This window comes from Ochotona curzoniae, unplaced genomic scaffold (genome assembly GCF_017591425.1).
Source record: "Ochotona curzoniae isolate NIBS_2020 unplaced genomic scaffold, NIBS_Ocur_1.0 contig_4558, whole genome shotgun sequence".
NCBI lineage: Eukaryota > Metazoa > Chordata > Mammalia > Lagomorpha > Ochotonidae > Ochotona > Ochotona curzoniae.
Genome location: NW_024466327.1, coordinates 431,574 through 445,283, shown reverse-complemented (window position 1 = coordinate 445,283; position 13,710 = coordinate 431,574). Strand labels below are relative to the sequence as shown.

Here is a 13,710-nt window from a genome sequence, read left to right as displayed (position 1 = left end):
CTTTGCACTTTTTTTAAAAAAGATTTATTTTTATTACAAAGTCAGATATACAGAAAGGAGGAGAGAGAGAGGAAGATCTTCCGTCTGATGATTCACTCCCCAAGTGAGCGCAACGACCGGTGCTGTGCCGATCCGAAGCCAGGAGCCAGGAACTTCTTCCAGGTCTCCCACATGGGTGCAGGGTCCGAAAGCTTTGGGCCATCCTCAACTACTTTCCCAAGCCACAAGCAGGGAGCTGGATGGGAAGTGGGGCTGCTGGTATTGGAACCAACGCCCATATGGGATCCTGGTGCGTTCAAGGCGAGGACCTTAACCACTAGACCACGCTGCCGGGCCCTGCACTGCTTTCAATGTAGCCTTTAGACAAATCTAAAATTATATCAGTGGCTCGGGTGCTGTTTCTGCAGGAGACTACGGACGTAGTAGAGAGAGCTCAGACTTCTTCCCAGTTGTAGGATGGATGTAATTAACTGCACATGCCTGTCTCTTGAAACACATTTAGTACATCTTGGGCCTGACACTATAGCTTAGTGGCTAAGTGTCCCTCTTGCATGTGCTGGGATCCTATAGGGGTGCTGGTTCATATCCTGGCTGTTCCACTTCCCATCCAGCTCCCTGCTTGTGGCCTGGGAAAGCAGTTGAGGACGGCCCAATGTTTTGGGACCCTGCACCTATGTGGGTGACCAGTGCTAGTTATTTTAAAAAGTTCGAGTTCTAGTTCATAAGCTACAATATTACTATGCGTAGCTAATTCCTGCAACCTGGTTCTTTACTGTGAGCCAAAAACACTAGACACAACAAGGTATCTTAGGAGGTTTATTCCAGTGGGGCAGGAACGGGGTGGAGGTGGTGGAGATCAGCGGGGAGGAAAAAAGAGAGAAAAAGCAGGAAAAAGGGAAGAGGGGAGCAGCTGCGATGCCTTATGTTCAGGTAGGCCTGCAAGGTGTGGGGGGCAGGGATTGGGCGGGATTGAGGGCAGGCCCCATGGGCTTGGTGCCTGCAAGTGAATGCCTGGGGATGACTGGTGAGTGGGCGGGGATGGGGAAGGGGCTGGTGGCATTCTCAGGTGGAATGCCGGGTTACATCTGATTGGTGGATGGCTAGACCAGTGAACTGTGAGGAAAAAAGAATGGCGCGGGGTAGGGTGGGATATTCGAAAACTCCTTACAACCAGGGTCTCCTGTCTTCTGGCTTTGGATGGGCTCAGCCCTGGCTGTTGTGGTCACTTGGGGAGTGACTTAGCGGACAGATCTTTCTGTTTCTCCTTTGCTCTGTAGGTCTGCCTTTCTAGTAAAAAAAATAAATAAATAAAAAAATAAAAATCAAAATATATGCATATATTTATATAAATAATATATAATAAATGTAATATGCATGTAATATATAAATATAGATTTTAAATCCTTTATATATATTTATATATATAAACATATAGCTGTATCTTCAAAGGAGGGGAAACATTTAGTCTGACATTTGTTCTCCTTTAACCTTAAGACGAATTTGGATCCTTAATCCATTTTAAACCCTACAGGCTACTCTATCAGAAGAACGTAGAAGTTTACAATGTGATCAAACGCTTCAGCTGTCAACTGTGTGTGGGTGCAGAGTTAACGACGGCCGAGGTGATGACGGACGCAGTGTTCACTCGGTGCCTCGGGTCTCCCACACCAGCACCCACGATCAGCACCCATGATCTGGCACCACCTAAGGACAGGTACTGGGTCCCCGGGTACCTCGCCCGCCGCCAGCCCCGGTCGCTCAGTCCGGCCCACGCGGCGCAGTGAATTAACGCCGGAGGCGGAAGCCGGCTGGCTGTCCAACCAGCTCTCGCCAATGCCCACCCTCTAGCATTCCACGGAGGCCACGGCGGCCATGTTAGGTGAGGGCGGAAGTGAAGTTAAGCCTTGCATACTACAGGCCCAAACGTTAAAAAGTCAACACCGACTTGTACTTTCCACTTGTCAGGTTTAGAGAAAACACACCGTAGAGCAACGAGGCTACTGGAAACAGTGAGGGAAACGCCAGGCCGGCACCGTCGCCCACATCCAAGATGGCACCTTCCTGAGAATCACCTGCGCGGCCGCTCTAGCTCGGTTCCGGGTGTGTTCGCCTCACTGGTGGCGTCGGCGGGGTCAAGTTGCTCTTCTGTCCTATTTCCGGGCCCGTCTCTATGGTGGCGGAGGAACCCGACCCTAGAAGATTGAGGGTGTCGTCGTTAAGGTCTCACGGGGGAGGCTAAGGGCGGCCGGCGTCCGGTGGGGCAGCCTCGGCCTCCGCCCCTGCCGCCCTCCCGCAGGTAACCGGGAGCCCCGCTGTCGTCCGGCAGCGCCAGGCCGCGGGGAAGGGGGCCGGGGCCTGGGGGGCGAGCGGGGGCGCGCTTGGGGGTGGTACTGGGGGGCGAGCGGGGGCGCGCTCAGGGGAGGGGGTGCTAGGGGCGAACGGGAGCGCGCTCAGGGGGTGCTAGGGGCGAACGGGAGCGCGCTCGGGGATACGGGGGGTCGAGCGGGAGCGCGCTCGGGGATACGGGGGTCGAGCGGGGGCGCGCTCCAGGGGCGCTCTCGGGGGTTATTGGGGGTCGAGCGGGGGCGCGCTCGGGGGATGCTCGGGGGCGCGCTCCGCGGCTGCCGGTTGAGCGCTTGGCCTCCGAGCAGCGTCCGCTCCCCTGCTGGCTGCCGGGCGCCCTTCCGTGCCGGGGTTCGCTGCAGCTCCTGAGCGGTCTTGGGCATCGGCCTCGCGGGGAAAGCTGTGGGAGATGAGGGGCCGGCGCAGCTGGAGCGCCTCCCCGGCCCCTGGGCTGCCGGGCCGGGGTCGCCGCGGGACGGGTCAGTGCCCCGGCCGTGACTCCGCAGCGCCGGGGAGCCTGGGGGCGCGCCCGCCCGTGGGAAGGCGGCTTCGGATGCTTTCCCCGACCAGTGCCCGGTGTCCCCGGGCCCAGCCGGCCCCTGCCTTTGGGTGGCGCTTTGCACTTAGAATAAAGAAACATTTCTCGGAAGGCTGTACATAGGAAACCACTGAAAGTAATTTACAGACGATCAGAAAGTTTGGCATTACGATGATGGCTGTTTTATTAAAGGATACGTGTGCGTATACAATAATATCACTTAACTGAAATGGTATTTTTTTTTTTTGATCCGTAAAGGCTGTATTATATTGCTGGATACAGTCTAGGGAATACAGACCTGACCACGGCAAAGGGCTGGAGTGATGCGCTCCTTAGATAAGGCAATTTTGTATTTGTCAACACAGTGCTTCCTGCTAACTCATATGGACGCTTTACCTTTGGAACTTCAGGGGGGGAGCTAGAACTGAGAACAAGCGGATTCTTTTCTGGGACACAGGTCTCTTAGTGGCGTTCCCTCCGTTGCCTGGACTTTTGGAATCCACAGGCGTTGCAGACACTTCCTGAGCAGACGGAAGGGAGAAGGGATAGAGAGGGGAATGGATTTTGGTCCGGAAGTCTGGCTTGCGTGTGGTGTCAGACACTGGACACCCCTAGTTTTCTTGCGGAGTGGAGATGCTGTGTTGTGTTAAATCCCGATGTGGGGATGGCAGAGCCGCCTCTCCCTGGTCACGACTCTCTGATTTCAAAGCTAACAGGCAGGATTTTGTGTTTTTCCTCTTCACTCGTTAAAATAGCATTTTGCAAGTCAGAGTGTTCCTGTTTAACTCAAACTTCTGCAAATTCATCTTAACGGCATTACTCGTTAAGAGTAATTGCATTGCTGCAATTGCTGCTTTAGGCCCAGATGTGGGAAGTACGTATGAGTTACTGATAAAGGCTTTCTCATATCGGGACCAGCAGTAGCTCTCACCCTCCCTGGCAAAGTTGGCATAGCACAGGGAGCAGAACCCTGCTGCCCTGTCCAGTCACACTGATGCCGTCAGTAGATTTCTTCTTCTTCTTTTTTAGATTTATTTATTTTTATTGGAAAGGTGGATATATAGAGAGGAGGAGAAACATGAGGAAGATTTTCCATCTGACGGTTCACTCCTCAAGTGTCCACAGTGGCTGGTGCTGCGCCGATCTGAAACCAGGAGCCAGGAGCTCTTCTGGGTTTCCCACACGGGTGCAGGATCCCAAGGCTTTGGGCTGTCCTTGACTGCTTTCCCAGGTCACAAGCTGGGAGCTAGATGGGAAGCAGGGCCGCTGGGATTGGAACTGGCACCCATAAGGGATTCTGGCGCATGCAAGGTGAGGATTTTAACCACTACGCTGTTGCACTGGGCCCTGTCAGTAGATTTCTGTGGACAGCAGCCATGCTGTCACAACAATATATTGTGGCATCCTTTTCCTCCAGTTCTGTGAGGAGCCTGAGTGATCCCTTTTTTGTTTTTCTAAAAATGAATATTTTCTTTCTCTGAAAGTCACAGAGAAAGAGAGACACCAGAAAGCAATCACTCATCTGCTAGGTCATTCCCCAAATGTCTACACTGCCTCAGGCTAGCTAGATCAGTTGGACGCCAGGAACTCCACCCGGGTCGGCAGGTGCAAGGCAGGAGTCTGCTGCTGGCACTGGCTGCTTTCCAGAGTACAAGGGGGGGGCTGCCATGGAGATGGACGAGCTGGGACATGAAGCCTGGACTGCAGTGTGGCACGTAGGTGCGCCAAGTGCTGTCCCAGTCATTGCACCAACAGCCTTTGCCCCCTTTCTCTTATTTTTTTTTTAGAGTTATTTATTTTTTATGGGAAACTCAGATTTACATAGAGAAGGAGATACACAGAGAAAGATCTTCTGTCTGTTGGTTAGCTCCCAAAGTGGGCTAAGCAGCCAGTGCTGAGCTGGTCCAAAACCGGGAGGTTCTACCTGGTCTCCCACGCGGGTGCAGGGTCCCAAGACTCTGGGCCATCCTTGATTGCTTTCCAAGGCCGCAAGTGGGGAGCTGGATGGGAAGTAGAGCAGGTGAGAAAGAACCAGTACCCATAGAGGATCGGGGTGCGTGCAAGGCAAGGTCTTGAGCCACTGGGCCACTGAATGGGGGTGGAGGACTTTGATTCTTCAGGGCCAGTTCTGTTTTAGTGTCTTAAAATGCCTTCATAACCAGTTGTTTGGCAGTGAAATTCATACTACTGGATCAGTGGTTAATAGATGCGGCAAAGCTCGGTATTCACAGCGGAGTACTTTGCTGTGTAGCAGTAACTCCGTGAGAGAGCCAGCGGTTCCCCTGCAGCTGTGCGCACCCACCAGAACACGCCCCGGTGGAGTCAATTAAAACTTCACTGCGTGGTTTTCTGCCAAGAGTATCCTCATTCACTTGTGTTTCCCTATTCCCTCCAACCGTTGATCTTGACAAGCTGTATTTTGTGGTTACTAGAGAGGCCAGCTAGGCTCAGTTCAGGTAAGCACTTCAAGGTAACACTTTGAGGAACTCATTGCTCTAGATGAACTGGTTTTTCAGGCAGGAGGAGAAAGAGGGGTTTCTGTTTAGGAAATGGTGGCTGGTCTCCCCTAAGCTACTTCAGGAAAGGGGTGTCACGTGTGGGCACCCGCAGGGAGGGAAGTGGCTTTGAAACCCCACTTCCGGTAAGCTTTGAGATGCAGAGTGGTAAAGGTGCTCCTGTTAATGTGACTGAACCACTGGTTTTGCTTCTTCTGTGCTTGCCCAGCTTCCTGCTGGTGGTGGTGGTGGTGTTGTTGTTGTTTGGTTGGTTGGTTGGTTGGTTTGGAAGATTTACTGTACTTGAAAGGCAGAGTTACAGAGGGGGCGCGGGATGGAGCTTTCCACCCAAATGGCTGCAACAGCCAGAGCTGCATCAGATGGCCCCAGGAGCTTCCTCCTGCTCCCCCGTGGGGTGCAGGGACCCACTGCCCTCCCAGGATCATAACCAGCGGAGATGCGGGACACCACAATGGCCACAGCTTCCCGCCATCCTGTGGCTTCTGCTTGCCGTATTCCCAGCTCTACATCATGGTATATTTTTTTGCTTTCAGCTGGGCTGGCAACAGGTTCCTAGGGAAGAAGGTGATGACTCCGGTTTTCTCTCTTCACTTAGGCCGTGATGTTCTTTGACCCAAGGTGGGCACTTGCCTGAATGCCCTGGAAGAGGGGGCTTGCTTCTGTGTGCTCAGCCTGACCCTGCCTGCCCAGCAGGGGGCAGCATAATCTGGATAGGGTTTACCATATCCCCGGGATACGCCATTACCATAGTTGTGTTTCTTCCTAATCCTATATAAATTACTTGTAATCCCAGTGGAAAGGTGGATAGCCTGTATGGTTTTTTTTTTTTTTTAAAGCTTCTTGTTAGCTTCTCTATCATTCTTGGGGAGGTGATATGCTAGGTAGGTAGGGAGTCTGCATTTGTTACAAAGTAGACATAATACTCCCCAATGATACAGGTGGATGTGTAGGCACTTCCGATTCCATTCTAAGCACCTGCTTTGAGCAGCATTATGTAGTCAGGTTGCAAAAAAAAAAAAAAAATGCATGGAACTTGCTGAGTGTGCGAGGGGTGTTGCTTATTCAGAGAGGATCTGTGTGTCACGATGGTTTGGTGTCTCCTTGTCCAAAGAATACAGATTTTAAACTGTTGAAAGGCTTACGTGGGATTTTTGGTTGTGTTCTTTAGACACTAACAGTTTGCTTGTCGCATTGCCAGTTGGTAGGGACTCCTTGTGAATTTCCTTGTTGTGGTAAAGCTAGAACGCAAAGCTGACTGCCACACAAGTTTCAGGTGTATTGCTTGGTCTGTACAGTTTATACTTTTTTGAGGCGATCTTGAGTAATTTGAATATTTCCACATCATATTATAGGCTGATCATTTTTCATGATAAAATGAATTGTCTGACAGTCCTGGAACTTCCGGCCTGGATGGAACTTCCTGACAGCTCTCGCATTGCTGGGAATTACCTCTTATAAATATGAGTTTATATTTCTGTTGTAAAGAATGTTTATTTCATATTAGAAGATTTGGGAGTATATATGTGTGTGTGTATAAATTACCTATAATCTTACCCCTGACAACAAGCCCCTCCTTAATTTCTCCCTTTCTAACATGCATTTCTTTTTAAATGTAATTGAAGTACATTGATATGGAAGAAATTCAATATATAGGGCCTGGTGCAATGATTCATTTCGTTGATCCTCCCACTTCAGCCATTGGGATCCCATATGGGTACTGGTTTTTGTCCTGTGTCCAGGCTGTTCCATTTCCATTCCAGCTCCCTGTTTGTGGCCTGGGAAAGCAGTAGAGGATGACCCAAAGCCTTGGGATCATGCACCCACACGGGAGACCAGGAAGTGGCTCCTGGCTTCAAGGCCACTTGGAGAACGAACCAGCAGATAGAAGATCTTTCTCTGTCTCTGCTGACAGTGTAGTATATCTATTCCTCGCGGAGTTTCCCAGGATCCCTTTGTAATCCTGCTCTCATAATGCTGACTGTACTCCCTCCCGGGTGGTAACTGCTATTTACTGACATAGAGTAGTTTGTATTGTCTCGATTTTATTCTATGGGGTTTTGTTTTATTCTTCTAGCATATGTGATTATTCAGTTTTGCAATTTCCTTTTTTTGAAAATGTATTTTTATTTGAAAGGCAGCTATACAGAGAGAGAGGAGAGGCACAAAGATCTTTCATCTGCTGGTTTACTCCCCCATAGCCATAACGGCAGGAGCTGGGCCAGTGTGAAGCTGGGAGCCAGGAGTTCCTCCCAGTCTGTCATATGGGGTCAGGGGCCCAAGGCCTTTCTTGGGCCATCTTCCACTGCTTTCCCTGCAATCAGTAGGGAGCTGGATTGGAAATGGAGCAGCTGGGAATCAAACCGCTGCTCACATGGGAGGCAGGCACTACAGGTGGAAGCTTAAGACACGATGCCACAGTGCCCGCCCAGTGCAGTTTGTCTTTTCTTACATAACAAAACTTGAAGCATTCATGAGATTCAGCTTTTTCTTGTTTATTACCAATCGCATTTCTTTTTTCCCCAGTTTCTACTGGCCTTCCCGTGTTTTACTTGGGTTATATGAGCTCTCCTTTTGTTAGCATGCTTTTCATCAATGTTACAAGCATTTTCCAATTTGTATTATTTTAAAATTTCAGTTATTTTAGACATTCAGCAGTTTTATTCGGAATAATACAGCTGTGTAGTACTTACTTTCCTTGGTGAGGCAGGAGTGTAAGTGGGCTAGGGAGTTGAAATGACCTTATTCTGTTTTTGCCTTTTGTCGTTGGAGCTGTGTGTGCTGGTCTGGGAAGGGGTGCAGCAGCTGCCTGTGGGTATTATGAGGAGTTATTTTCATTTTTCTTCTGCTGTAATAGGAAGCTGGCTTAAGGAGCCAGAGCTAGGAATTGAACCAGGCACTCTGATGTGGATCGCAAGCTTTTTTTTTTTTTCTTTTAATTTATTTTCATTGGAAAGGCAGATTTACAAAGCAAAGGAGACCAAGAGAAATATCTTCCATCTGCTACTTCGTTCCCCCAGTGGCCACAGCAGGAGAAGCTGAAGTGAGCTGAAGGCAGGTGCTTCCGCCTGGTCTCCCACGGGGTGCAGGTTCCCAAGGACTTCGGCCGCCCTCTTCTGTTCTCACAGGCCATGAGCAGAGGGATGGGTGGGAAGTGGAGCAGCTGGGACACTAACCGGTGCCCATATGGGATCCCAGTGCTTGCAAGGGGAGGATTAGCCAATTGAGCCACCATGCCAGGCCCATGAAGTTATTGTTAATAACAAGGTTATCTGATAACTTGCTGAACGTTTACCGTTTTTACTGTCAGATGTCCCAAATCAGAGGATTGTGGCAACCAATAGTATTGAGTGACTGGATGTCTTGAATGTCTCTTGCTCGTGTTTGAGGCGTTTTTCTGTTTTCTTGTAGGTGTCTTGGTTTCGAGGAGGAGCTGCAGTACTGCCCCAGTGCTTAAGGGATGGGATCAGAGAACAGCGCTTTAAAGAGCTATACGCTAAAAGAGCCTCCCTTCACCTTGCCCTCTGGACTCGCTGTTTATCCTGCTGTACTGCAAGATGGGAAATTTGCTTCTGTTTTTGTATATAAGAGGGAAAATGAAGACACGGTTAATAAAGCTGCCAAGGTACCATACTAGGGGACGACCGAATAGTTAGTACCTTTTACTATCTTGTCTTCTTCTGAAATATGAAATGAAATCATGTCAAGGGCGGTGAGGCCACACACAGGAGTGGTTTATTAGTCAACCATTCGAACAGGTTAGGAAGACAATTTTATGTGGCTAATAGAAACGGAAATTAGTTTAGCAAAATTGCTAGTAAGTATCGATGTAATTTTGATTTCTGATAAACTTGGGAAGAATATATTTTAGGACCCTCATGATTTTTTTTTTCCTCCTGAAAAATTGTGATGCCCTAACAAGAATGTGGACCTGGAATGTTGCAGGGCAGCACGGAGCGTCGGCCCTGCTCTGGCTCTTGCTGAGGGGCGTTCCCTAGACTGCTGGTGGCTGCTCCTTCCTCCTGAGGAAAAGGACCATCGCAGGATGTCCTTTGTCACCAGTGCACCTCTGAGGGGTCCCATCACTACAGCGTGCTGCCTGCTGATCTGTCAGGGGAACTGGCCTCTTATTAGAAAAAGTGATTTTTCTCCTGTAGGGTAATGCAGTGAAACAGCATTGCCAGGTGTATCCATTCTTGAGTGTTGATGAGGGCAGGCATGCTGTATTCACATCAGATTTGATAGCTTTGGGACCATATTGCCTTCATTCCCCTCGGGAAAGCAACAGGTAGGGCACGCTGATAGCCGATTCAGTGGGCTGCTTAAGTGCTTTATACTTCTTTAAATGATTGTAAAGGATTAGATTAGCAATATAAAGTTGATGTTTCATTGCTCACATTGTAAAGGATTAGATTAGCAATATAAAGTTGATATTTCATTGGTCACTTGAGATCATTATTTGATGTTGTATCTTTAATCAGGCCAAAATAATCAGTTACAAAAGGATCCCTAAGGAAAAAAAATTTTACCAGTCCACTCAGGTTGCATTTTCTAGTAGTGTTTTTGGTAAAAAGTATAATTGATTGTTTGATCTTGGTATTGTTCATTTGTATTGTGATTTTGCAAAGCTTAAAATACTTTGCTTCACTCTTATATATGCTTAATGTCTGATACGTCTTTTATTGTTGAATAAAATTGCTCTTTTTTTGATAACTACTTGTCAGGTACTAAAGATTTACATCCTTTCTAAATCATTTTTATTATTAAGCTTGTATTGATCTTTATGGCGTATGTACTAATAAAGGTGAACAATGCAAGGCATGGAACTTTTATAGAGAAAAGCATTTTTTTTAAGCTTGAAACAAAAAGAAAGAAAAAAAGAGTGCTCTGCTTCACTCCCCACTTACTTATGATTGCAACTGGACTAAGGCCAAAGATCAGAACCAGGAACTTCATGCAGGTCTGCTCCTAGAGACAGGGTCCAGACACCTGCGCCCCTAACTGCTGCTCCTCAGGGTGCTGGACCGAGCTCTCCCTTGATGTCTCATGACAGGTACGACAGGAACTGTAGCACTTGAGGGGAAGGACGTTCCACCCATGGTATCTGTAGATCCCCTGTTAAGACATGACTCAGTCTTTGCAAATAGTACTTGAGTGCTTCTGGGAGGGCAGGCTAGTACAACCATTATAGAAATCGGTATGGAGAGTTCTTAGAGCAATGCAAATAAACCTGCTTTCCTTTCCTGTCTATTCCCCTCTCTTGGTCACTCCACTGGTGGCCACAGTGACTAAGGCTGAGCCAATTCGAAGCCGAGGGCTAGGAGCCAGGAACTTCTTCCAGGTCTCCCTTGTGGGTGCAGGGGCCCAAGAACTTGGGTCATCTTCCAGTGCTTTCTCAAGCCATTAGCAGGAAGCTGGATGAGAACTCAGACTGGGATCCATATGGACAGACAGTGGCTTCACCCACTATGTCACAAAGCTGGTGCCTATTACTCATTGCTAACAAATTGCCTTTATGGAATGAGAAATTTTCAGTGAGATATTAATTGCTATAATGACCATAATTTTCTCATAATTTTCTTAGTTGAGGCTTCCTGGTAAGTGCATATTTTTAAAATTTTTTTTTGCGAAGTATCTTTATCCCAGGAATCTTACAGGACTCCAGGAGTAAGTATACAGAAACTGCACCATATCTGTTTGAGTTGGCCTGAGAAATGTCCCTGTGAGGATTGGCTGAGAAACGCGTTGCCTGTGCCCGACAGAGAAGTGGAAGAGGTGGTGGTTGCATTCAAGGAGGGTTTGGAATTGCCATCTCCTTCTCTTTCCTCTCTGGACATTTTTATAACTCTTTGCAGCACTTCTTCCACTGTAATCCCACTTTGCTACAGTGTAACTTGTGTGACACGCTCCTTCCCCTGCTAGTCACAGCCTGGTGCTCTTAAAAGGCCTCTGAGCATTATTCACTTAAAAGAACAATAGCAAGTACTTCCCTGATCCTGAGGGGTGCAGAGCTATCAGACTGGACAGGCCATTTCCCGCAACACAGCACACTTCACACTTTATGTTTTGTTCTTTCAAAACTAAAAATCTGCCCAAATCTTTTGTCTGAGCTGTGGATACATGTTTTCACCTGCCTGTTGAATATCTCCACCCAGTTGTTCCATTAGTACCTCCAATTCAAGCTCTGCAAAAATTACCTTTCAAGAAAGAAGGAATTCTGTTTCTCTACAAAAAAATACTTGTCTCTATTTTAGACTCTTGGTGATTCGTTGGATTTATCCAGTGGTGTGACATTTGTCCTTTTCCCCATCTAAAAGCTACTTGGTGGGTCTGAGCTATAAATAACACTAGCTTCATACAGATTCTAAATGAAATAACAAATGAGAAACAGAACAAGTGAAAAGTCTCCAAGGCTTGAGTTAATTCTCTAAATAGCTGTATTATAACTAATTTCTGCAAATGGAATCATTTGAACTTCTGGGCTACACTCTCAGACTCAAGATCTGTGTGTGAAAATTTGTACAAGTAGTGTTCCTATTGTAAAATTACACGGAATTTTTAACTCTGAAAGTCATATTTAACTCTGAAAGTTCTTATTCAGAATAATGTTTGAAAAAGATTAGCTTCTAATGCCATGAATGGGGCTGTGATAAGATATGTATCTTCAGGTATGGTCCCTATTTCATCGTCCCCCTGAAACTCAGGTCACAGACACTGCTCGTTCTAGGAAGGTAGGACAGTATGGACAGGCGTGCGGGGCTGCCCTCCCAGTGCTGGTGCCGTGAGGGCTCCCTAGGAGCTCAGAGAGCTGAAGGCAAGCACCTGCCCAGAGGCTGGCGAGCTGGTGACTTGTGAATGCTCCAAGTCTCTTCCTTCATATCTTGCTCCGTTCACCCCTTTTTCTGTGTTCCTTGTGGTGTTCTGTATAAGAAGCTGGGAAATGGAAGGGAGTGTTCGTTTTCTTAAGTTCTATGAGCCACTCGGTGAGCAAATTTTTTTTTTGTTGTAAAGATTTATTTATTTTATTACAAAGTCAGATATACAGAGAGGAGGAGAGAGAGAGAAAGCTCTTCCATCCGATGATTCACTCCCCAAGTGACCGCAACGGCTGGTGCTGTACCCATCCAAAGCCGGCAACCAGGAACCTCTTTCCGGGTCTCCCACACAGGTGCAGGGTCCCAAAGCTTTGGGTCGTCCTCGACTGCTTTCCCAGGCCACAAGCAGGGAGCTGGATGGGAAGTGGAGCTGCCGGGATTAGAACCGGCGCCCATATGGGATCCTGGCGCGTTCAAGGCGAGGACTTTAGCCGCTAGGCCACACCACCAGGCCCCAGTGAGCAAATTGATTGAACCCGTGGTTTTTAGCAATCCAACTTCAAGTGATGCTGGTCAGTCAAGCCTATTACTCGGGGTACACCGACTGGCATTGGTTTTGGAAGGGTGTGGGTAAGCTCTCTTGGAGACAGAGGCCTTACTTACAGGGTACGATGCCATCTGTCCACAGGTGGATAGTGTCAGAATTACATTGAATTAGAGGATACTCAGCTTGTTTGCTGGTGGAAAGAAGTCACCACATATTTTGGGGTCACAGATGTTTTTTGGGTGGATTGTTGTGCCGTGAGAGCAAGAAAAAACAAGATGTGAACAAGTGTGAAGTGGCTCTGGGGCAGTTACTTGCAAGTCAGTCTCGTGCAGCACCAGGGTACCCCTCTGCGCCGGAACCAGAGCCTTTCCTGTGTGCAAGCTGTGCCCTGAGAAGATGTTCTGGTTCCCTTTACTGAGTCCCTTCCCCTGTGCCATGGAGCTTGAAGAAGGAACTGTTTCCACGTGTTTCCTCACTGCTCGTCTTTCCTGTGAGTCTGTGTGCGTAATTTCTGTGTCCTGTTGACTGAGCTGAAAGCAGGAGCAAGCAAGGTTCTAAGTTAGCTGCCAGTAGAACCAGGCAACGAACATGTTTTCTTTTATTAAGCAAGCAGATACTCACCTTTTATGAAAAATTTAGCTGGTGGACATATAAGGTAAAAAAAAAAAATAAGCAAAAACAAAAGCAAAATGTGTGATTTCATTTATTCACTTGATGAATGTTTATTGACTGTTCCTCTAGCACTGCATCAGGAACAGTCCGCTGACTTAGACGTTTTCCCTGGGTACCAGGAAAATCAGGAAAGTTATTTAAAAATCAGGAAAATTGTGAGAGCCCTAAAACATAAAAGCTGAAGAAAGAATTTTTCCTACATAGACACAAGTTTTTCTCTTTGGCTTGTTGAAAAGATTCTTCATGTGCAAATAGGAAGGCGGGTGCGTATTTTACGTAGGC

The 13,710-nt window shown here is 47.8% G+C and overlaps 1 protein-coding gene across 5 annotated transcripts in view; it reads left to right on the top strand.

Moving 5' to 3' along the window:
- The first annotated feature begins 2,116 nt into the window (after positions 1-2,116).
- SCYL3 (SCY1 like pseudokinase 3) overlaps positions 2,117-13,710 on the top strand; it is a 35,489-nt gene continuing 23,895 nt past the window's right edge. The window contains exons 1-2 of one of the 5 annotated variants that reach the window (XM_040986817.1): positions 2,117-2,296; positions 8,806-9,019. In XM_040986817.1, coding sequence (XP_040842751.1) covers positions 8,855-9,019 — 165 coding nt within the window. In that variant the 5' untranslated portion in view covers positions 2,117-2,296; positions 8,806-8,854. Of the gene's footprint in view, positions 2,297-8,574; positions 9,046-13,710 lie in introns of those variants that run through there. The other 4 variants (XM_040986821.1, XM_040986818.1, XM_040986819.1 and 1 more) reach the window with 4 other exon arrangements.